Source organism: Lupinus angustifolius, chromosome LG06, assembly GCF_001865875.1.
Source record: "Lupinus angustifolius cultivar Tanjil chromosome LG06, LupAngTanjil_v1.0, whole genome shotgun sequence".
NCBI lineage: Eukaryota > Viridiplantae > Streptophyta > Magnoliopsida > Fabales > Fabaceae > Lupinus > Lupinus angustifolius.
In genome coordinates, this window is record NC_032014.1 from 2,558,281 (window position 1) to 2,583,788 (window position 25,508).

At 30.9% G+C, this 25,508-nt stretch overlaps 3 protein-coding genes across 5 annotated transcripts in view; all 3 read left to right on the forward strand.

Moving 5' to 3' along the window:
• Nucleotides 1-14,248, forward strand: part of LOC109348887 (peroxisomal acyl-coenzyme A oxidase 1-like) — a 31,434-nt gene extending 17,186 nt beyond the window's left edge. The window contains exons 1-15 of one of the 3 annotated variants that reach the window (XM_019589493.1): nt 6,320-6,325; nt 6,652-6,820; nt 8,691-8,799; nt 8,885-8,946; nt 9,548-9,757; nt 9,973-10,060; nt 10,154-10,316; nt 11,119-11,317; nt 11,742-11,939; nt 12,145-12,276; nt 12,748-12,868; nt 13,008-13,118; nt 13,296-13,365; nt 13,607-13,790; nt 13,886-14,248. In XM_019589493.1, coding sequence (XP_019445038.1) covers nt 6,683-6,820; nt 8,691-8,799; nt 8,885-8,946; nt 9,548-9,757; nt 9,973-10,060; nt 10,154-10,316; nt 11,119-11,317; nt 11,742-11,939; nt 12,145-12,276; nt 12,748-12,868; nt 13,008-13,118; nt 13,296-13,365; nt 13,607-13,790; nt 13,886-14,095 — 1,995 coding nt within the window. In that variant the 5' untranslated portion in view covers nt 6,320-6,325; nt 6,652-6,682 and the 3' untranslated portion in view covers nt 14,096-14,248. Of the gene's footprint in view, nt 1-6,319; nt 6,326-6,563; nt 6,821-8,690; nt 8,800-8,884; nt 8,947-9,547; nt 9,758-9,972; nt 10,061-10,153; nt 10,317-11,118; nt 11,318-11,741; nt 11,940-12,144; nt 12,277-12,747; nt 12,869-13,007; nt 13,119-13,295; nt 13,366-13,606; nt 13,791-13,885 lie in introns of those variants that run through there. The other 2 variants (XM_019589492.1, XM_019589490.1) reach the window with 2 other exon arrangements.
• On the forward strand, nt 2,765-4,033 carry LOC109348889 (RING-H2 finger protein ATL22-like). The gene is made up of 2 exons (XM_019589495.1): nt 2,765-3,624; nt 3,786-4,033. Exons 1-2 carry the CDS (start codon nt 2,994-2,996, stop codon nt 3,905-3,907), a joined length of 753 nt encoding a protein of 250 aa, XP_019445040.1. The 5' UTR covers nt 2,765-2,993; the 3' UTR covers nt 3,908-4,033.
• Nucleotides 18,059-24,377, forward strand: LOC109348886 (peroxisomal acyl-coenzyme A oxidase 1-like). The gene is made up of 14 exons (XM_019589489.1): nt 18,059-18,316; nt 18,729-18,837; nt 18,978-19,039; nt 19,271-19,480; nt 19,699-19,786; nt 19,870-20,032; nt 20,718-20,916; nt 21,292-21,489; nt 21,698-21,829; nt 22,444-22,564; nt 22,704-22,814; nt 23,388-23,457; nt 23,620-23,803; nt 23,899-24,377. Exons 1-14 carry the CDS (start codon nt 18,179-18,181, stop codon nt 24,106-24,108), a joined length of 1,995 nt encoding a protein of 664 aa, XP_019445034.1. The 5' UTR covers nt 18,059-18,178; the 3' UTR covers nt 24,109-24,377.

Below are 25,508 nucleotides of genomic sequence, written 5' to 3' on the forward strand. Positions count from 1 at the left end.
CGTAAATAGCATACAGATGCGCGCCTAAAGAACCTGTGATATAATTGTATCATGAAGATATGAAGCTCAAGTGGAAGATTGTTAGAAATTATAAATTTCTAATTAAGGTGAGCATCATATATTTGATACAATGATATTAGCTAGTTATTTTCGGGTTACATTACAAGTGATCTAATTAGTGACACCCCTTAGTCTAAACGTAAATAGCATACGGATGCGCGCCTAAAGAACCTGTGATATAATTGTATCATGAAGATATGAAGCTCAAGTGGAAGATTGTTAGAAATTATAAATTTCTAATTAAGGTGAGCATCATATATTTGATACAATGATATTAGCTATTTATTTTCGGGGTTACATTATAAGTGATCTAATTAGTGACACCCCTTAGATTTGTAAAAGGTTATAAAGGATATGAGCCTAATGGGTGGATACCCACCAGGTTAACCCATAGGGGATAATGGGAACCCTATAGGTTAACACATCAGGAAGGTTATGGTCCCCAATATACCAAATCATATTCAGTTTTCTTCTCTCCCCATCAGAGTGAAAACGCAAGTCCTAAGAGGAATCAGGGATTTGGTTGAGGAAGGCCATCATACCACATCTCTTTCAGAAACGTGGATCAAAGGAGCACATCCAGGAACATGGATTCAGGTATGACACTGCACCCTTTAATTCATAAATTGTTGTGTGAGAATCATTAAATTCAAGATCCTAGGATTGGTATTTCACCAATCATAAGGAATTTCCAACATACAAAACTTTTGAAAAAGTACATATATGATTAAAAATATTTTTATTATAAATATGCTACAAATAGTATTAAAAATATCACTTTACATATTCATCATTTATTGGATACAGTGACTAAGATTTTTAGTGTTACAAATTGTATACATGTACAGTGAGTCAGTGACTAAGCTGGATAAAACTACCTCCCTTGAATAAATAGTTGGCAAGGACTTGGATGACTGTTAAGATGTTTTAGCACCATCTTGCAGCATTTTATGCCTTATTTTTTTCCATGTTCAGTGCATGGTATGGAATATGGCTTTGGAGAACATGAGTACTCAACAAGTTGTGTGTTTGAGGTGGAAACTAGAAGCTGTCTTGGCTTCATCTTCAGATCGGTGCATATAAGTTGTGATTTGAATCTTCATGTGCATATGTTTTAAATAAGACGTTGTGCTTGCACCAAATATTTGCTTCCATACTAATATAGACAAAGTCTATGTAAGAGTTTGATGGGACTATGAAAGCATGCTTACAACTTCATTATAAAGTATTGTATGTTCACTTTTAAATTAATTTCATTCGGTGCCATCATGTGGTTCATTATGGCTATGAAGATCCTCTCTAATGGTAATTCTTTTTTTAATCACAAAATTATTATTTCATTGTATATAAATGAGTTTAATTATCAAACCATATTAATTCTCTTTTGTTTTGTCCAGTACTCTCCATGACGTGAGGGTTTGATCACCAACCAAGTTTAGAAAGGATCTTGTTTTGCAATTTTAATTGAACGAGCGATTCAACCTTTTCGATTACGAATATTCCTATATGAGTTATATAACATTGATTTTTTTTATATTTATTAAAAAGAATTAAAATCTGGACTGTTGATTTTTTTCATGCCACATATTAAGATTTGCATCAATAGCTTAATATTAGACTCTCATAAAAGAATTTTTACTCAATATAATTATATATAATTATTTGTTTTTATTTATAATTATATATTTATAAATAATTATTAATTATATATGATGAGTGAAAAATTAAACCCAATTAAACATTATATAAAACCTTTCTCAAATTGATGTGGAGATGAGTTATATAACATTGCTTACCAGTAGAAAGAGAAATCTTCAGGTAAAGTTTACTATTAAATCGTATTGGGTGGTTCCTTTGCTAATGAAGGTTTTTAGCCTCTCTCGTGAATTGGCCTAGCATCAATCGAGTATCACGCAAAGGTGGATGCTCTAGTTTGCTTTTGTAGCGGCAACTTTCGTTAAGATAGACTCTTTATAAGTATGGAGAAATGGGACCTGTTATTTATTTAGTTGTAAGATTTATCATTAAATCCTTATATTAATTTTGCACGTCTCCTCTGTTTATCTCCTTGACTAAGTTTTGTCCTTGTTTTTTATCCCGCAACTAACCCACATTCTTTGTTTTTTAATTCTAATTTAAAAGACGTGAAGGAGACAAAATTTGAATCTAATTTTTGCATAGAGGACTATTTCAAGTGTCAAGCAAATAAGCTAGAGACATTTAGTTGGGATTGTTAAAGACGACCGGGTCAGCAAGGAGCTGTCCAAGTCAACATTGAAGTTTAGACCCTGGTGTCAAATGGGGATGCGATGTCTCATTCTTGTTCTAAGCCAATCATATATTAACATGTGGATAAAAACATTCTTAAGCAAAAAGTAATAAAATGAAACATTCTGATTAGCTTAGAATTTGAAGTGAGATACTAGTTGGGACAATCAATTTCCATGACTCAGATGAGAGATGTTTTGTTCTTGGTTATATTCATCTTACTTTATTTATTTATTTATACAGATATATAGATAAGGGAATAAGTTAGAAAAAATTATAACTGGTAAAGGATCACAAACTACACATTATTTCTACACACTTCCTATGTCCAGATAATTATGAGACTGGTAAAAGGCTCTTAGCATACTAGTCTAATAATATTTATTCTTACTGTTCCTTTACAAATTGGTTACTTTTGTCTCCTACCCAAAGTCTTTATGACCCAAAGTTAGTTGAAGCCTGCAAGAAACCTAAGTCTTTTAGTTCTTTATGCAAATTGCTTTCAGGCGGCTGAAACTTCTTAACTAAGAAGACCAAGTCTTGGTTTACTTTGAATATTCTTGGTCTCCATCCCCCACCAATGATATAGCTAGTTGAAAACAAGAGGACCTTACAAGTTTTATTTCCTTCATAGCATTGATCTTGCAGCTTCTACATTCTAAGTGATGGGTACATTCATCTTCTTCATCCTCTTCTTGGTTATCACCTTCCAAAGCTCTATCATTAAGGTGAACTGTGCAAATTTCCAAGCAACAGAATTCTGTGGTACTGGTCCTGATATCCACTATCCATTTCAGATAAAAGGACAGCAAACCCAATATGAGGCACTTCCTGGTTTTGAGCTTCTTTGCAAAGATAACATCACCACTATCCATTTTCCATCTTATGGTGATTTAGTAGTTAAGTCCATTTCCTATGACACCAAAAAAATTGATCTTCTTGACCCAAGAAATTGTTCCCAAGGAGTCTTTATGAACCTTGATCTCTCTCATACCCCTTTCAAATTTTATTACTTTCTGAAAAACTTTTCATACCTCAATTGCTCTACCAACCTTTCTCCTCGTTTCATAGAGGTTCCATGTTTAAGTGGTTCAACTTATCATGTTTACACAGTTGATCCTGCACTTTATGTACCAAGTTCTTGTGAGATAGTTAAAACCGTAGCTATTCCTTTTGAATATAGCCCTTATGTCTCAGACAACAGTCTTGGTCTTCGATTAACTTGGGACTTGCCTGAATCTGAAGACAACAAAACACTAGCCCAGACAAGAGATTCTCACAAAGCACGTTATATAGGTAAATTGTATTCAGGTTCCTTCTACTGATTAGATTTTTTAGTGCAAAATTGGATTGGACCCGTTCAAATATGATATGAGTAGTTTTTATATCACATAATTTTTAAAGTTCTAACAGTAATGATTAACTTCCGTGAATATTTGTTTATATTGTGGATGCAGTTATAGGCTCCAGTATATGTCTTTTCTTAATGGCAACAATTATAAGCAGAAAGATTCATGGGTCCACAAGGAATTGCCATCATAAAGAAGGGCAGTTATTGCAGAGCATGGGAGATTTCTAGCACACAGTATTGTCATTTTTTTTACATACTTCTGTGATGCTTTTCATTTTGTACCTAGTTCCCAAAAAAATGTAGCTCTTGCTTTTGGCACTTAAATATTTCATATCCAAGCCTCTAAATTGCAAATATTTTTCCAATTTTCTATGACTCAAGGGTTAGTTTGGGGATTGAATTTGGGGGAGGAAGAGATATGGAAGGCTTGAGAGTCATAAAATACATTTGTAAAATGACTCCCAAATCTTCCATTTCTCTTTCTTTCCCTCCAAAATACAATTCTCTTTCTTTTCCTCTCCGTGCAATGAAATATCACATTTGTATTTAATAATTAAGGTGAGTGTATTCAGTAATATAAGTAAATTACTTCACAACTTCCCTATTGAAAGAAACCAGTATAAAAGAAAATTGAAGAACATAAAACAAAATTTGCCTGTTGAAAAATTCATTATTGGAAAGAAAAAAAAGCAAGCTATCTACCAAACTTTGGTGATTTCTATTTCTCTTCTCATTTTGACATAAAACAATATTATTGACATATTGTTAAAGTACTTTTATCTCTTCTCATAAAGGGAGAGAAAGAAACTTGTTGGGCTCATTTACTTTTTTTATTCTTTTCTTCTTTCTTATCTCTCAACCAAAATAGGAGAAACTTCTCATTTCTCTTTAACTTTTCTCTCATTGGTGATACAAATCATGAGAAATTGAGATCGAGAAGTTCTCACATGAAGAAAAAGGCAGTTAGGATGAGACCCATGGCCAGCATTAATACGGAGAGGGTCGGGTACTATGGATGGGGCACAGGATTGTTGATCGCTTTCGAAGCCTTCATCACCAATAAATACAACAATATTAGAGAATTGAGGAATTTAAAAACTTTTCTGGTCTGGTTTTGGTTCTAGAGAACTGCTAAGATTTGGGGATAATGGATGAGAGAATAGGGATCGAAGAAGAAATTTCATCATTTATAGTCAAACTTATTTTAGAAAATTTTAACCCAAAACGATGTCATTTTAATTTTTTTTAAAAAGAAAAAAAAATATGATTTGCATGTTGTACCATGACATGTTAGACACATTTACGTGGACAGAAAATGTTTCATTAAGTTAGCCGTTAACGTACATATAGACTACACCATTCACGTTAAATGATAAGTATAGATGGAAGGATTAATGCGGGTTCATATTAAAATTATTAGAGATTAAATTGATAAAAAAAAAATATGAGACCAAAATAAGTATTTACTCTAAAATAAAATACATATACTAATTTCATGAATAATAATGCATATATGTTATCTAACACGTCTTCAAATATATGTTTTCCATCTGTTCCATTAATTTAGACATATTGAATATGAGAAAAATATATATACTAATATTAAATGAATTTATATAATATTATTCTATTATTCAATAATTATGTTTTATCATCATTTATTCTTCAAAATAAATAAATACAAATAACTTGTATATGATATATATATTGTATATAAATATTTACATTAATAATACATAACCGAAAACTAAAGTCAAATTTAAGTGTGGTCAATTATCACACTCAACTTCCGTCCTCACAACATTATTTTGATCAGTGACACACATGTTAAACCATTATATCACCACATTAGCACTATGTTGAAATATAGACATGTTATTAATGAATAAGAAATACTATCTTAATTACTATTCTCATTAAAAACGTGACGCATACCTTGTACTGTTTGATTCTTAACTAATTTGAATAAAAAATATAATTTAATTTAGTGTTTAAAATATATGTATTTACGTTGTAAAATTTATTAAAAATATATGAGAAGTTATTTTGGAAGATGATCGTTCGTTAGAGAGTTAAGAATTAGCAAGTTAGGTTTATGTTAGTTACTTGTTTTACATGCTTTTTTTTTTTCTTGTATAAATAAGTCATATTGACTTACTTCTTATACAATCAATTCAATTCATTTAAAGATAATATTAATTTTATACACTTCTTGATTCATCAAGAAGCTTTCTTTTAATGACTCTTACCACATTTTAATAAAGTTTTTTATACAATCAACATATTATCCATCATTGATTTGTATTACTTTGGTTTGAGAATCAAAAGTAGTTAACCAATCAATAATGGATTATCTGCTCACAATGTAAAAAACACTCACACTGTCAGTATATATACATTAAATCCTTTAATTTAAGAGAAAAAACTTGTATAAAAATATATACAACATGTTATAATTAGAAACAAATGTATTTATAAATCAATTGAAATTTAAGAGTGAAAGCCATTTTCTAAAACAAAATTGAGAAGCGTTTTAACTCAATTGTTACCGTCCATCTTAAGATTTTGTTAAGCATAAAAAAGGCATGACACTCTTCAAACAAGAAAGACATTGTTGGATTAAATTTGATGTATTGAAAATGAAAGGTGAAGATCACTTAGCCAAAGAGAGGAACAAGGCATAGTTCAATCTTGGTGTCATGAAAATTTATTCGGTCAGTTCTCATCATGCTTATGAACTATGTCACTGGATTTATCCCATTGTTCCCAATGATCTAATAAATTATTATTTTCTTCTTGAATTTGATTCAACATTTCCAATGCTATTAGTTATCACTACATATATATTTTCTTAAATAGTGAAAGCTTTATATTTTCCAAAACAAAATTGGGAATTGCTTTAATTTAATTGCTACCGTCCACCTTAGTTTTTGTTGAGCATAAAAAAGTAGGACACTCTTCAAACAAAAGAGCCATTCTTGGATTGAATTTGATATATTGAAAATGGAAGGTGTGGATCACTTAGCTCATGAGAGGAACAAGGCACAGTTCGATGTTGCTGTCATGAAAGCTGTTTGGGCTGGTTCTCGTGATGCTTATGAACTCTTTCACCGATTTTCTCGTCTTGTTGCCAATGATCCAGTAAATTATTCTTTCCTTATGCAATTTGCTTCAACATTTCCAATGCTAATACTTATCAATATCCCCTCAATGCTTAATAAAGCATTCATGCATTTATTTTCTTTTTCTTAAAATTGTAATAAATATGTATCATGTGTGTAAAAATTTATACACCGTAAGTGAATATATATTTTTATAAATTCAAATTATATGCACAAAATTTCAACTATAATTATATAATTATCTAATTTTACGTAGTAACACATGAACCAGTTACCTATTATATGAAAGTAAGTGATTTTAGGATTGTTTAAGAAATGTTATATTCATTATTATACGAAAGTAAGTGGTCTAAGGATTAGAAGATGTATGTTCCATCTGAGCAAAAAATTGATGGAATCAAGAAAAAACTGGTAGAGGAGAGAATTACTAAACTATCGAATATGCTTTACAAGGGTTTTTGATGTCATTCCTCCTACTTCTTTGTGTCTTTTCTTGCTTTTGGGACTTGTATCTTTTTCTATGTTTGAGTGTCTCTCTTTCTTTTGGTGTGTACATTTTTCTTGCGTTTCTCATGTGCTCAAGACCTATATTTATAGGAAGAATTTTGAGAGATATTGAAAACAAAAGGAAATCTCTATCATTAATGCCTCAAATCAGTTTAAATAATTTATTATTTTTAGAGTTAAATATGTAATTGAATAATCTTATAAGATTACTTCCAAAATATCAAGAAAGATCTCAACATTTTTTTTATAATGCCGTAAAATATTATCTTGATATTCATATTAATTCATCTTTAAACTTAAAGGTATCCAAACTACTTTTTGTTAATAAAAATCTCACGTAGGCTTTATAAAAACGGCAAAAAAAACTATTGCATAACCTACATGTAAATAAAAAATAATTATTTAAATTTGATAAAGCCAAGTGATTGGAATGATTTTTTATGTTTTGCTATTAAAAAACGAAGATCAAACAAGAATCACATCACAACCAACGAGCGTTGGTTTAAGTGGTACATGTTTGATTCCCCTTAAGCAAGAACCCGGGTTCGAGTCTTGTGGATGGAAAAAATGTCCGTTGGAAGAGTTAGCCTCACTTACCTGTGGATGTGCCCGGTTCGGACAGGATTGCCTCCAGTGCGATACTTGTGGGAAACCAAAAAAAAAAAAATTCACATGTATTATTATATAAAAATGGAATCTCTCAATTGTTAGGCTAATAAATATTTATTAAGTTACTTAAAACTTTTTTTATTTTAAAAATAAAACAAAAAATATTAAGGAGAAATTATTTTAAAATAATATTTATCATTATGGATTCAATTAAGTGATGTTTAAATATCATTTTTATTACAAAGGAAATCAAAAAATTAGGAGGTGAGTAGACTTTAGATTGTATTTAGTCAATAAACCACATCAAGTCATTAAAACCTCTTCAAATTATATTTCTAAACAAAAAATTTCTTCGACTGCTATTTTTGTTTGAATAAAATCTCATTAAAATATTTTTTTTATCATACTAATTTGTTTTTATTGTATAGTAAATTTAAAATTGACGCATTATTTTAATAAAATTTACACATTGTTTAATGTTAACTAACATATGAATGATTAACTAATATTGTCGGACGTTTATATTGTGTCAATATATAAATATTAAATCCTTATATATATTCCTATTCTCACCCTATTGTAAACAAATCTTTTTTTATCAAGTTATTTTATTGGGGATTTTGCCAGTTAAAATTAGGTCACAACAAGTTACTGTTTCTTGCATTTTCCTCTTATTAGTTGGAATTTGGATATTGATGATGATTATGGCTTCTTCAAGAACCTGCAACCTTGGTGGATTGAGTTATTTTATTTATTTATTATTATTATTTTAGGTGTTCAGAAAGGATAATAGACCCTTGCTTAGTAGAAAGGAGTTATTTAAAGCATCTTTGAGGAAAGCAACTCATGCATGGAAAAGGATCAAAGAACTCGGTCTTAATGGTGACCCTTCTTATTCTTAAATCAGTGTTATTTTACATTAATATTTATCGCACTTCATAACTTTATATGTTGTATTAATGTGCAGAGAAGGAAGCTGCGGCGCTTAGAATCTTCATTGACGAATTTTCTTTTATGGATGTTCATTGGGTATAATTCAATTTCATGTCCCTGGTTCATTTTCTTTCATCTTCGATGTTTTACTTTACCTGTACAAAAATATATGGATAAATTGGACTATGGATTAAGGGCTTCAAAGGAGTATAATGTGTGTACACCATAGAAACAAGATTCGCTGGTTTTGTTGGAGAACTGCAAACTAATAGTTTACAAGTACTCATTTGCGGCGAACCGATATACCCCAATTCATATATTGATACTCAGTCCCAAGCGAATTACTATTGAAGACGCCATCTTCCTCATTCCTAGGTTTTAAGTAGTAATAGCTTTAACACTTCAACTCCAAATACACATGAGTAGGAGACTGATAGTCCTTACAAAGTAAACATATAGAGGGGAGAAGGAGGAAATGAAACCCTGAAATCGAAATGGGTCTTTTTAGCAATTGGGTTTGATTAAAAATAATAAGTTCCCTAATATATAATGTATTTGATGACTAGTGTATTGCATACCGCATACCCCCGTGGGTATAACGGTTGAAGAATAAAGTTCACCTACTATTTTCACTTGGAATTATTTATTGGATGTTTATTACCAGTTACTAAACTCAAGTTATTAATTATTTTTGTAGGAAATGTTTATACCTGCTATTAAAGCACAAGCCACTGAGGAGCAGCAAAAACAATGGTTGCCTTTAGCGAATAAGATGAAAATAATTGGTTCCTATACCCAAACTGAACTTGGTCATGGTTCCAATGTCAGAGGGCTAGAAACAACTGCAACATTTGATCCCAAAACAGACGAGTTTGTTCTTAATAGCCCGACATTGACTGCTACCAAAGTGAGTAAAATGGGATATTGACTTTTTTAGATGCTTTACTAGTCTTTTAGGATGTGTTTTGTGATCAATATTCTAGAATCTCACAATGTCACTGAAAGCATTCACCTACAGAGCCAGGGAAAAACAGTTATACTCATTAGTCTTTCAATGTTTATACCTGTAATAAAGGGTATGTGGATTTTTATCTCATTCTCATTTGGTGCTATTTTACACAGTGGTGGCCTGGTGGCTTGGGTAAAATAGCTACACATGCACTCGCTCATGCCCGTCTAATTATTGATGACAAAGACTATGGAGTGCATGGTAACTTCTGAATCTTATATATCAACCAAATAACCTGTATTTTCCTTGGACTTAAATTAATTAACTATATATATATATATATCCATTTTGAAGGTTTCCTTGTCCAACTGAGGAGCTTGGATGATCATCTAACACTTCCTGGCATAACTATTGGTGATATTGGGATGAAATATGGAAGTGGAGCATATAACACCATGGATAATGGTTCTCTAATATTTGATCATGTGCGAATTCCAAGGAATCAAATGTTGATGAGGTAGTTCTATTTTGTTATTTATTTGTCCCATTTCTAGTGTCACTAAGGGAAAAATCTAATAACCCTGGTCTAATGCATGAATAATCTTTGGGATCAAGGTGCTTAACTAAAAAATTCTTCAGAATTGAAGTGACAAGTTTAAAATACAAGGCGGCACATTGAAATCAAATCGAACCACGGGAAACTCAAACCTACTTTAATAACAACAGTTTTTATATTGTCTCCCATGAGTAATGTAAGTTGGATTGCTGAAGGTATCTTCTATTTTGTCTACGACATAAGAGCATTGTTTTGGCACTTGGAACTTCCAGATCTAGTACAACAAAATTGCTTTCCAGTGAATATTTTAATAGTTAAAAATAGTTGAATAATGAAACTACCCCATCAATATTTGTGATATTTTCTGTTGAATGTAATTATTAAAAGGATTCCTTTTAGATTATTTAAATTGGTCATTGGTTAGGAATGGTTAAGAAGTTTCCAGCCACAAAACATAAACATGGTTATAAGTTGGTGACTTGTTTCCATGTTTAGAGGTCATCACACCGAGTAAGGATCCTCTTCATTAGTAGAGAGACATGTGCTTCAAAAACAAAGACAAATATAACCTACTATGGTATATTTATCCACTTAATTACAATGAAATAATACTTTTGTCATTAAAAACAAAAGGAAAAAACAAGAACTTCCTTCTCCTGTATTGGAGAGGATCCTTATTCCTTAGTGAGGGGAAAGGGAAGATCTATAATAAGGCGAGCATATACACTAAGGGATGACTTTTCTGTTTTTCATAATCTACTAGGTTATCGCAGGTTACAAGAGAAGGAAAGTATGTGCCCTCCAATGTTCCAAGGCAACTCTCCTACGGCACTATGGTATATGTGAGACAAAAAATTGTTTTTGATGCATCAATTGCTTTGTCAAGAGCAGTTTGCATTTCTACAAGATATAGTGCTGTTCGAAGACAGTTTGGGTCACATAATGGAAGTCCTGAAACGCAAGTAAGCTTAAAACCTCTATTCATGTATGATTGCTACTTGTTGAAGACTTGGAGAATTGTTATTTCTTTCAGATTTCAGACTTGCAACTAACAATCTTTGTTTCTTTGAAAAATTAATAATAATGTGTAGATTGGTGCAACCAGAATTGAAAGATAATATGATACAATTCAGAAATATGCCAATTTTTTGTACTCTTTTGTTGTTACAGTTGAGAAATATGCCAATTGATGATATGATACAATTGACTTTTACTAACATGTGTGTTAATGATTATCTGTTTTCTCATCTTTTGCTGAAATTGTTTGCTAATTTAGTGTGATTTTGATCCATCGATCAATCGAAGTAAAAATTGGTTGTCTGGTTTTACATTGTTGTCATTCTAAGATTAATGCGTCTTACTTTTATGTGTTTGGTTTCCATTCAGGTGATTGATTACAAAACCCAGCAAGCTAGGCTTTTTCCTTTGTTAGCATCTGCTTATGCTATCAGATTTGTTAGTGAATGGTTGAATAGTTTTTACAAGGATCTGTTGCAAAGATTGGAAGCTAAAGATTTTTCTACATTACCCGAGGCTCACGCATGCACTGCAGGGCTGAAATCCATAACTACTTCAGTAGCTGCTGTATGTTTTTACTTTTTACTTCCATCTTTACTTCACCAATTGGTCTTGGTTGTTGAATTAATTAATTATAACACTGCATTAGATATCATTTAATTAATGATGCAATTATTTCTAATGTTGGCATTAGTGCTATTGTCCTTTTACTGTATCCTAATTATGGTCTTCACTTCCTAACTCTGAATCTTTAATTCATTTTAATTTGAAGGATGGAATTGAAGAGTGCCGTAAACTATGTGGTGGCCATGGTTATCTTACTAGTAGTGGTCTTCCAGAGTTATCTGCAGTCTATATTCCTGCCTGCACATATGAAGGAGACAATGTTGTGATGCTTTTACAGGTTTGTTTAATATCACGTATAGTATAGTGAAATAGTTTATTACTATTTAGTATTAAGGAGTTCTTTCTCTTCTATAAATTGGATCGAAAGTACATTACATCACCTGACTCATCTGTAGATGTCTAAAATTTGATTTGTATTTGAAATGTTTTAACAAAACACCTATATTAAAACTATCCAATTTGTTGTGTTAAATGTGAGGAGAATACAATGGAAAGTTTTTATTTATTTATTATTTAAATTTTAAAAAAGTCAGTCTAATTATGTTATAAAATAGCATAGATTATTGTGTATGGTTGCGTCGTTTGATGCATGTAGCCACCCCCACCTGGTGGAACTAAGGCTTGACACATGAAGGAAAAAAGTTCTAAAAAAACTAAAATAAGTAAAATCATCAATGTTAATTTCCCCTGTGGCTATTTATTAACTCTTTGTGCTTTATGACGTCAACTTATGGAAAATCTTACACAGGTGGCAAGGTATCTCATGAAGACTATTTCTCAGCTGAAATCTGGAAATAAGCCCGTTGGTACTACAGCTTATCTGGGTCGAGCAGAACAGCTGATGCAATATCATTCTGATGTTCTAAGAGGTATAGTGAAATTGGGGAATATATGAAGAACTTTAACCATATCAATCTCTTGACTTCCAAATAAAATATAATTTTAGTTAATATTAATAAATATGCATGTCTTTGTCAGTTTTGATTTTATATTTTTTATTCCATGCAGCTGAGGATTGGTTGAAGCCTAATGTCGTGGTGGAAGCATTTGAAGCAAGGGCTGCTAGGATGTCCATGGCTTGTGCTCAAAACCTTAGCAAGTTCAACAATCCCGAGGATGGTAATTCAATCTTGTTTAAGTCACCACTTCTGGCTTCTTGCATGATGTAGTATTAGATTCTATGTTGTTTTGCCTTAAAATTTTATCTCATGTGAACATTGTGTTTGTATAGATATTGTTATAATTTTTGCAACATTAGATATTGTTATGCTAAATACTAAGATATTTTTATGGCAGGTTTTCAAGAACTCTCAGCCGATCTAGTTGAGGCAGCAACTGCTCATTGCCAACTAATTATTGTTTCCAAGTGAGTTTTTTTTTTGCAAGTCACTTGTTTGTGAACTATGAACTGGGGAATGTTAGCCATATAAACTTCATGATGGCATCTCAATTTTCAATAACATTACATTTTCGTAGTAAACATTCCTAGAGACACACATTTGTATCCCCTCTTTTTTTTTATGAAATGAGCCCAAGCAAAATGTTCATCTTTGTTATTAATACAAGAGATTAGAGATATATATGTCTAACTCAGTTGTTCCTTTTAGATTTATCGAGAAGTTGCAACAAGACATACCCGGAAAAGGAGTGAAAGAACAATTAGGAGTTCTACGCAGCATTTATGCTCTGTTTCTCCTTCATAAGCATATTGGTGATTTTCTTTCAACAGACTGCATTACTCCAAAACAAGGATATCTTGCCAATGAGCAACTTAGGTCCTTGTATTCCCAGGTTTGTCCCACACTATTTCCTATCCTTGGTAGTTGTTTGTTAAACTTATTTGATTACATTTACCTATTTAGATTGTTTACTTTATGTGTGGTTAGGTTCGGCCTAATGCGATTGCGCTTGTTGATGCATTTAATTACACGGATCATTTCCTTAGTTCGGTTCTTGGGCGCTATGATGGAAATGTATATCCAAAGTTGTATGAAGAGGCATGGAAGGATCCTCTAAATGATACAAGTATTCCAGATGGCTTTCATGAGTATGTTCAACCGATGCTTAAGCAACCACTTCATCACGGTAGACTCTAGAGGATTATAATTTAGGATTAGGATCCTCTTCATTAATAGAAAGTCGGATGTTACTTCGCTCAATTTACAATTATTTTCTCAACTTCAACATTTCTTGTTCATATGTTATTTATTCACTATCACTTTCATTCTAATATACTAGCTTTATGATGATCTTTATGTATGTTGATCAATATATCTTAAAGATTATGAGAGTTACATATATTGTTGGGTACCCCTAGGGGGAGAAAGAAATCTTTATAGGTTTACAAAAGGTGTGAAAAGAAAATCAAGAGACTTCTATCAAGTGAAATGCATTAAAATGAAGATTGTAACCTTTTGGTGAAGGACAAATATATCAGAGATGAATAGACTATTTTCAATAATAGATATTAATATTTGCATTATGATGTTCTATCTTCTATGAATTAAAGATGAGGATTAAAATTATACATTTTAACATGGAATTGGAGAGTTATAGTGAAATGATAGATGATGAAAAACACTTGGACCACATATAAATAGAAATATTTTAATCCATATTTATACTGGACAAATTATAAGGGATTAAAGTAATGAGTTATATATAGTATGAAATTATTGAGTTAAAATAAAATACCCAGTTTTTTTGCACCTAGATCTCCATAATTATGTCCTTGTTTTGTGTCATTTTAATATTTTTATCGCTTTATGGGTCTCAAATTTGTGTTATTGGGCTATTGAATAATAAAACCTTAGTTTTTTTATGTATGATTTTAATCACTTTAAGGATTCGAAGGCACAACTTCATTTACTTTATTCTTTAAATTCTTCACCATTATGATCATTCCATAAAATATTGATTTAATAGATCGGACAATTAATATATTAATTTCTAACATTTCTTACAACCTAAATTTTTTTATTTGTCTTTAGCAATCTTTAAAATTTGATGAGTGTTATTAAACTCGAACCGATTAATGATTCGGTTAGAGATTGAGCCACTGGTTGAATCAATACGTTAATGGTTGAATCGTTGACATATAACTCTATATTTCAAATTTTAGTATTATAAGATGTCACGAATAAGTAGAAAACATTGAACAAATAACTATGTATTATGCTTTAATTGCAATAATAGTGTATATAACTTTAAATTTTATTTAAACAACAAAAGTTTTGCTATACAAATATAATTACAAATAAGTTAAAAGTTTTTTCATCTAAAAATGATATTATTTTGATTGTTTTAAAATAAAATGATTGACTCGGACAGTCCAACAGTTTGACCATCTAAATCACTAATTTTAGGCTTAATCGACCAAATCGACCAAATTAATTTAATTTTGATGCAAAACTGGTTAGATAAAAAACATATACTAGTTACATATCTAATTTATGTTTGAAGTGGTTGGGCCTAGTTTTATAATACGCTTTGATTTGATTTATTCTGCTGTTGAGATATTAATTTTTCCAGTTTGTGCAAATGAGCTAATTTATAGTTTTATAATTTATACCATGAGCTATGATCCGTTAATTAATTGCTATTGCGTGTCCGCAATCAGACGAATAATAACTGTGATTGAAAAAATAAAGACTTATGTGAAGATATATGTATTTGGAGATAGTCAATAAAATATTGCTAACACATTAAAAATTTAATTTCAATTAAAATTTAATCATAAATGATAACATATATAAATATATCTCATGTCATTCTCATTGGATAATGCTTCCAACAAGACATAGCTATCCTTGTTTTACATCTAACATATGTATTATATTATAATAATAATAATAATAATATAATCAAAATGTGTTAAATTTCTTAAGGATGAAGACAACAGTATCGGAAAATTATTATTAGAGGGGATGAAATCATATGCATTTATATTATGTGTCACTTCATTAGCAAAAAATTGTAACTTTTTAAGTTTTAAATTATTGTTTTTTCTATTTCAATAATCCCAATATTTTAACACGTGAAATGACATGAAGTATAATATAACATATTTGATTCTGGTGGGAAGACTCAAAATTATGAATCTCAAAAGTGCATAATCTTCTGACATCATATATGTGCAGTTCACCCAAACAAATGTGTAATAAATAATGTGGGCTCATGTAATTAAGTAGAAGTGAATTGTGAGTATGATTTTGATTCAGAGAAATTTATGTATATCCTATTCATTTTTAATATTCAAGGTAATGTATACTTATTAATATAAATTTAATTGATTGATTACCATATAAAAATGATATATTTTTTACTAAAATATGTATTGAAATTATCAATATCATTTTCATATTCAATATAGGTAATTTAGTAATTAGTGAATGTCAATAGTGAAACAATAGAGCAATCAATAATATGTTCCAAATTTATAATATGTTCTGTAAACTAGGTTGTGAACTTATGAATATTTTATGTTTTGAGTTTGTTAAGTGAGACAAATACTTTATGGATTGATATCTCTTTTTTGAGTTTAGATTTTTGATTTATTAAAGTTGTTTATCTATGAAAACTTTTAGTAGATACATAAATTATAAATTCTAGTATCTACTTATTTGAATTTTCTGTTTTATATATATATATATATATTTGTCCAATTTAACAGAGAAATGATTTAATTACTTTATCAATGGTTGTATAATATTTTGACCGCTTTGATGTTTGGTACCATACTAATAACAATAACATAAAAAAAGTTTAGAACTACAAAAATGGTTAGGTAAATAAATTGATTTCAAATCATTTTTTTAAAATTGTTTATAGAAAAGGTTAGGTAAGGAAATTCCTAAAAAACGTGTCAATGTTATGTGGTTAAATTCCAAGAAAATAATATATATTTATGTTGAAAAACTTAATATGTTGAATTTACTTAATTACATATAACAGTGAGTATAGAAAATTTCCATTCAAAAAAGATAAAAAAATATCATTATATATATTTCATTTCAAATCATCAAAAAATATAAATATAATATATAGTGTATATGGCACCAAAGCACACCTTATAATTTTAGCCGAGTATTTGCTCAAAGTAAATACACAAATATCAAATATGCATTTTATTAATTATACATTTTTTATTTAATCTTAAAATTGGGAGTTATTTCAATTTGTTAATTAATAATTATATAAGGTATACATACATGATAATTATTAAATATGTTTCTTTATATATAATATGCAGTTTTGTACCATTGTATACCTACATGTTACAATTCAATAGTAGGAGGCTTAGAAATTTAAAAAGTGATCTGATAAATTAATATTAAAAGCCTTTTAATTTTCATATAAATAATATCTTAAGATTGTTATAAGATTACACTGCAAAATATTAGGTAAAAATGATTAGAACACAATACAATATGTTTGAAAATTCTCTTGCATGACACCTATAAAGTAAACAAGTGTTCTAAGAAAAATTCTCCCGCTCAGCCATGAAGATTTAGTTTGCTCCATTGTTCACGTGCTCGTACTCCTGTAAATTTTGCTGGTGATTAAAAATACTGATGAATGTTTATATTTATTTTATTAGTAGTTTTTAGCTCACCTGCTAATGTAATACATGTGTAATTATTTTTTAAATTATTTTTTACTATTTATTTTGCAAATATTTGCTTATTGTAATACAATTGGCCTATTGATATGAATAATTAATAATATAGTAATAATATAATTTCGTTACTACATGTATATATTTTTTTCTATTTTCTTATTGAGTAAATAAGTAACACAATAAATAAATAAGACAAACAAGATTCTCTCTCAAATAAGTTTTTCTTTTTCTTATATTCTTAATGATAAAAATATTTTATTATATTAATTTTTTCCCGAAATTATTAGGTAGCTCTAAATTGTGTGCATAATATCCTTACTAGATTACCTCCTTGTCAAAAGTGTCTTGTCTGTCAACACTCAAAATGAAAGATAGGAAAAAGAGTCAAACCTCGTATTTTCCACGTTGAAAACGCGATAAGAACAATTCAAAACACAATTGGGAACAAGCTTTAATTTAATTGACACCGTCCACGTTGGTGTTTGTTGCATACAAAAGGCACAACACAATCTTCACTCTTCAAACAAGAAAACCATTGTTGAATTTTCATACATCGAAAATGGAAGGTGTGGATCACTTAGCCGATGAGAGGAACAAGGCACAGTTCGATGTTGATGACATGAAAATTGTTTGGGCTGGTTCTCGTCATGCTTATGAACTCTCCGACCGAATTTCTCGCCTTGTTGCAAGTGATCCAGTAAATTATTCTTTCCTTCTTCATTTTGCTTCAACACTTTCAATGCTATTACTTATCTATATTCTATCTATGCATAATAAACCATTCATGCATTTACTTTCATTTTTCTTAAAATTGAATTTATATGCACAAATTTCAACCTTAATTTTACGTAGTACCACATGAACCGCTTACCTAATTGATATATTATATGTGTACTTCACTTTGAATTTCAGGATAACATTTTAACGGTTGGTATAACGTTTTACGAATCACTGTAAAATACAACCTGAATATGTACAATATTGTGATGTAGCTACTGTTTCTTGCATTTTCCATGTTATGGGAGTTTGGATATTGATGATGATTATGGCTTTTTTAAAAACCTGCAACCTTGGTGGATTGAATTTTTTGTTTACTGTTATTATTATAGGAGTTCAAAAAGGATCATGTAACCTCTCTTGGTAGAAAGGAGTTATTTAAGAACACTTTGAGGAAAGCAGCTCATGGATGGAAAAGGATCAACGAGCTCGGTCTTAATGGTGAGCCTTCTGCTCTTAGTTCAGTTTGCATTTCGTTTCGTAGATTGTTTTATTCTTCAATCATTCTATCGACAGCTGCAATGGCCTTTTACATTAATATTTATAGTACTTCATAATTTTATATGTTTATTAATGTACAGAGGAGGAAGCTTTAAAGCTTAGAACCTTTATGGACCAACCTTCTTTTACGGATCTTCATTGGGTATAATTCAATTTCTTGCCTTTGTTTCCTTCTCATCTTCCATGTTTTCCTATTTGTACATAAACATATGGATACATTGGACTATGGATTAACGACTTCAAAGGGATATAATGTGTGTGTAAGCTATAAAGGTCAAAGAATAAAGTTCACCTAGTATTTTCACATGACATTATTTATTGGATGTTGCTTCATCTACAGTTACTAAAATCAAGTTATTAAATTCATTTGTAGGGAATGTTTGTGCCTGCTATTAAAGGACAAGGCACTGACGAGCAGCAGCAACAATGGTTGCCTTTAGCGAATAAGATGCAAATAATTGGTTGCTATGCCCAAACTGAACTTGGACATGGTTCTAATGTTCAAGGGCTAGAAACAACTGCGACATTTGATGTCAAAACAGACGAGTTTGTTCTTAATAGCCCCACATTGACTTCCAGCAAAGTGAGTAAAATGGGATATTGACTTTTTAGATGCTTTACTAGTATTTTAGGATGTGTTTTGAGATCAATATTCTAGAATCTCACAATTTCACTGAATGCTTCACAAGCACAGGTGAGGAAAAATAGTTATACTTTTTACTTTTTAGGCCTTCAATGTGTATACCTGTAATAAAGATATCTAGATTTTATCACATGCTCATTTGGTGCTATTTTACACAGTGGTGGCCTGGTGGCTTGGGTAAAATATCTACACATGCAGTTGTTTATGCCCGTCTAATTATTAATGATAAAGATTATGGAGTGCATGGTAAATTCTGAATTTGATCAACCAAATAGCCTGTATTTTCTATGGACATAAATCAATTAACTATATATATGTCCAATTTGAAGGTTTCATTGCCCAGCTGAGGAGCCTGGATGATCATCTACCACTTCCTGGCATAACTATTGGTGATATTGGGATGAAATTTGGAAGTGCAGCATATAACTCCATGGATAATGGGCTTCTAAGATTTGATCATGTCCGAATTCCAAGGAATCAAATGTTAATGAGGTAGTTCTATTTTGCTATGTATTTGTCCCATTTATAGTGTCACCAAAGGATAACCACATAATCCTGGTCTAATACATGAATAATCTTTGGGATCAAATTGCTTATAAAAACAATCTTTAGGATTGAAGTGATAAGGTTAAAACACAAGGGAGGACATTGGATTCAAATCGTATCACGGTTTGGGAGACTGAATCCGACTTTGAAGTGACAAGTTTAATAACAACAATGTTTAACATGTCTTCCATGAGTAACTAAGTTGGATTGCTGAAGGTATTTTGTATACCACTTAAGAGCATTGTCTTGGCACATAGAGCTTCCATATCCAATACAACAAAATTGCTTTCTGGTGAATATTTTATTACTTAAAAATTGTTGAATACTGAAACTACCCCATCATTATTTGTGATATTTTCTGTTTAATGTAATTATTAATAGGATTTCTTTTAGATTATGTAAATTGGTAAATGGTTAGGAATGGGTAATTTCCGACCACAAAACAGAAACAAATATAAGGTTGTGTTCATGTGTAGAGGTCATCACCCTTTGGTGAGGGGAAAGGAGGATCTGTAATAAGGCGAGCGTGTAGTGATCTGACTTTTGTAATCATTCTAAACTGCACAATGTGTTCGTCAGTTTATGTTAATAGACTCAGGGATGACTCTTCTGTTTTTTCTTAATCTACTAGGGTATCACAGGTTACAAGAGAAGGAAAGTATGTGCACTCCAGTGTTCCAAGGCAACTCGTTTATGGTACTATGGTATATGTGAGACAAATAATTGTTTTCGATGCATCAGTTGCTTTGTCACGAGCAGTTTGCATTGCTACAAGATATAGTGCTGTTCGAAGACAGTTTGGGTCACAAAATGGAAGTCCTGAAACACAAGTAAGCTTAAAACCTCTGTTCATGCATTATTGCTGCTTGTTGGAGCATTGTTATTTCATTCATACTTGAACATGAAAATCTTTGTTTCTTTAAAAAATAATTATAATATGTAAATTGATTGAACGAGAATTGAATGATAGAATGGAGAAATATGCCAATTTTCTTCACTCTTTTGTTGTTGACCATTATCTAGACTCAGGCATGGTTGAGTTTTACTAACATATACGTTGACAATTATCTGTTTTCTCCTCATCTTTTACTCAAATTGTTTGCCACTGTAAGTGTATTTTAATCCATTCACCAATCAAAGTAAAATTTGGTAGGCTGTTTTAAATTGTTGTCATTCTAAGGTTAATGTGTTATGTTTTCATTCAGGTGATTGATTACAAAACCCAGCAAGCTAGGCTTTTCCCTTTGTTAGCTTCTGCATATGCTTTCAGATTTGCTGGTGAGTGGTTGAAATGGCTTTACACGGATGTCATGGAGAGATTGCAAGCCAAAGATTTTTCTACATTACCTGAGGCTCATGCATGCACTGCAGGGCTTAAATCCTTGACTACTTCAGTTGCTGCTGTATGTTTTTACTTCCTTGTTTCTTCACCAATTGGTCTTGGTTGTTGAATTAATTAATTATAACACTGCATTAGATATCATTTAATTAATGTGGCAAGTGTTTCTAATGTTGTCATTAGCGCTAATTAAGTGCTATTATACTTCTACTGCATCCTAATCATGGTCTTCACTATCTAACTCTAAATCTTTAATTCATTTTAATTTGAAGGACGGAATTGAAGAATGCCGTAAACTATGTGGTGGCCATGGTTATCTTTGTAGTAGTGGTCTCCCAGAGTTATTTGCAGTCTATATTCCTGCCTGCACATATGAAGGAGACAACGTTGTGTTGCTTTTACAGGTTTGCTTAATATCAAATATAACATAGTCAAATAGTTTATTATTATTTAATACTGCTGAATTCTTTCTCTTCTACAAATTGGATTGGAAGTACATTACATCACATTGCTCGTTTGTGGATGGCTATGATTTTATTTGTATTTTAAATGTTTGTCTTCAAAACACCTACATTAAAACCTTCAAATTTATTGTGCTGAATGTTAGTCGAATACAATGGAAAGTTTTTATTTGTTTATTTTTAAATTTTGGAATTGTCATTCTAATATGTTATGAAATGACATGATCTATGCCAGATCATTATTGCATTATTTAATACATATAGTCAACCCCACCTAGTAAGACTAATGCTTGATTATTGTTGTTTGTTACTCTAATATCTGATGACCACACGAAAGAAGAAAGTTCTAAATGAACTGAAATAAGTAAAATCACCAACATTATTCTTTTCCAAATGGCTATTTATTATCTCCGTGCTTTACGTATGTCTTATGACATGTTTTTTGTACATGTATCATGTATGTGCCCCATATTATATATCGTAGTGCAGTTTGATTTGGAGGTTTAGCATGAACAATATCTTTATTACTTTATCAACTTATGGAACATCTTACGCAGGTGGCAAGGTATCTCATGAAGGCTATTTCTCAGCTGAATTCTGGAAATAAGCCTGTTGGTACTACAGCTTATCTGGGTCGAGCAGAACAGCTGATGCAATATCATTCTGATGTTCTAAGAGGTATAGTGAAATTGGGGAATATATGAAGAACTTTAACCATATCAATCTCTTGACTTCCAAATAAAATATAATTTTAGTTAATATTAATAAATATGCATGTCTTTGTCAGTTTTGATTTTATATTTTTTATTCCATGCAGCTGAGGATTGGTTGAAGCCTAATGTCGTGGTGGAAGCATTTGAAGCAAGGGCTGCTAGGATGTCCATGGCTTGTGCTCAAAACCTTAGCAAGTTCAATAATCCCGAGGATGGTAATTCAATCTTGTTTAAGTCACAACTTCTGGCTTCTTGCATGATGTAGTATTAGATTCTATGTTGTTTTGTATTAGATATGAGAATAAAGTATCTCTTCGTAACAAACGATAATTTATCTCCTCTAGCCAATAAAAGTATGATGTGTGTACTGTTTTGTTTAGTTTTAGAAATATTTTTGTAGAGAAAGATTAAATATTTTTGTATGTCATGAGTTTATTGCCTGAAGGAGATAAGAGCATCTCCAATGGAGAACAACAATTCATTCTTATTTGGGTTCTACACATTATTTTATAATTTATTATAACTTCCCATGAAATAAGAACAACATCTACTTTTTCTCCATAATGACAAACATCATTCTTATTCTTATTTGGGTCTCACAACATTTACTTTTTTCTCACATATCTACCTCTCTCTCCTCACTTTCCTTTGGTTAAAGAACCAAGTAAGAATGTTTTTATTTCGTTCAGAACAACCGGTTGCTCTAACTAATCTCCTTATAGTAGTGGATAATTTATTCTCATTAGATATTGTTATGCTAAATACTAACAGTTCTTCTTTTATGTCAGGTTTTCAAGAACTCTCAGCTGATCTAATTGAGGCAGCAACTGCTCATTGCCAGCTAATTGTTGTCTCCAAGTGAGTTTTTTTTGCAAGTCATTTGTTTGTGATCTATCAAGTGGGGAATGTTGGCCATATAAACTTCATGAAATGAGCCCAAGAAAATTGTTCATCTTTGTTGTTAATTTAAGAGATTAGATATATATATATATATATGTCTAACTCTGTTGTTCCTTTTAGATTTATCGAGAAGTTGCAACAAGACATACCGGGAAAAGGAGTGAAACAACAATTACAAGTTCTGTGCAGCATTTATGCTCTGTTTCTCCTTCATAAGCATATTGGTGATTTTCTTTCAACAGACTGCATTACTCCAAAACAAGGATCACTTGCCAATGAGCAACTTAGGTCCTTGTATTCCCAGGTTTGTCCTACACTATTTCCTATCCTTGGTAGTTGTTTGTTTAACTTATGTAATTACATTTACTCATTTAGACTGTTGACTTTATGTGTGGTTAGATTCGTCCTAATGCGATTGCCCTTGTTGATGCATTTAATCACACTGATCATTACCTTGGTTCGATTCTTGGGCGCTACGATGGAAATGTGTATCCGAAGTTGTATGAAGCGGCATGGAAGGATCCTCTGAATGATACAGTCATTCCTGATGGCTTTCATCAGTATGTTCAACCCCTGCTTAAGCAACAACTTCGTAACGCTAGACTCTAGAGGATTATAAGTTGGTCTCTGGTGTTAGAAAATCGCCTATGATTTAGAAGCGTGAATAAATCTATACTCAAGAATAATAAGTTTGGGCTACGGAAATATAGTAGGGATTTGATTTCATGGTGAACATTCATGAGTTACTACATTTTTGTAATAGTAGACATGAAAATAATTGATATACGTTGACTTTATTTGGTGTCGAATTTTCTATCATAATCTCGTGGCACGAATTTTTTTGGATATTAGATCATTCAATTTATATTTCTTTTCACTTGTATAATTCTCAATTTGAACATTTCTTGTTAATGTGCTAAATCACTTTCATTCTAATATATTGGTTTTATCATGATATTTATATAATTTGTTCAGTATATCTTAAGAGTATGATGAGTTACACGTATTGCTGGTACCAAACTAGCAATGGAGGGCAAAGAAATATTTATATGCTTATAAAGGTTATGGAAAAAAAATAAGGGACTTAGACTACATGAAATACATTAAAGATGAAGATAAAAAAAATTGTGACAAATATATTAAGGAAAATCGAAGAATGTTTTTTATAATTTTTTTACTGATGAACATAATTTTTTACATTCTGATAGAGTAAACACTAAAGATGATAATCAAATTTATACATTTTAATGTAAAATACCATAGTTGGGGTGAATTTTGAAAAAGATAAAAAATAATAAAATAGTTGGACCATATATAAACAAGTACCAGGTGAGTGGAAGATAAGTACTTTAATCCATATTTATAAGAACAAATAAGATATACAATAGTAGGAAAAATATAAAGGATTAAGACCGTGAACTATAATATGAAGTTATTGGAATTGGTAATGAGCGAATGTTAACAAGCAAATTAATGAAATCCAATTTGGTTTTATGTGGCAAAGGTTGTAAACATGATTTTTATTGATAGAAAATATGTATAATAAAGTGTCTAAAAAAGTATTGTAGAATGCTCTAGATAAGAATGATGGATTGGCTACATTCCAAAATTCAAGAATATGGATAATAAGCGGAGGCAGAGGTTCCTAGGGACAGGTGGGGCAACTGCCCCTGAAATTTTTTAAAAAATTAGAAAATAAGTAATATTATTAAAATATGTTTGACCTAAACTTGGGTGTTTAAATTAAATTCTAATTTCTTATTTTGGACGGCACACAAAAGCCACACATTATCACTTTTATCATTATTCTATTCAGTATTCACACAACAACACAATATAGAACCAACATCTCACTATCCTACTTAATATTCATCACTATTCATGCTATAGCAAAAGCTGTACAGAAACAGTCCATAACAACAATAATTTGCAGGTGCGTTTTTTCACCAATATTTTCTGTATGTTATATTCATATTTCCTCAATTGATGATTAATATTGCAATCTCATT

Coding starts and splice junctions, on each gene's coding strand:
- LOC109348889 (XM_019589495.1), top strand. CDS start 2,994: ATGGGTACATTCATCTTCTTCATCCTCTTCTTGGTTATCACCTTCCAA. Junction 3,625..3,785: donor TCACAAAGCACGTTATATAG/GTAAATTGTATT, acceptor TTGTGGATGCAG/TTATAGGCTCCAGTATATGT.
- LOC109348886 (XM_019589489.1), top strand. CDS start 18,179: ATGGAAGGTGTGGATCACTTAGCCGATGAGAGGAACAAGGCACAGTTC. Junction 18,838..18,977: donor CAACGAGCTCGGTCTTAATG/GTGAGCCTTCTG, acceptor ATTAATGTACAG/AGGAGGAAGCTTTAAAGCTT. Junction 22,565..22,703: donor TCATTCTGATGTTCTAAGAG/GTATAGTGAAAT, acceptor TATTCCATGCAG/CTGAGGATTGGTTGAAGCCT.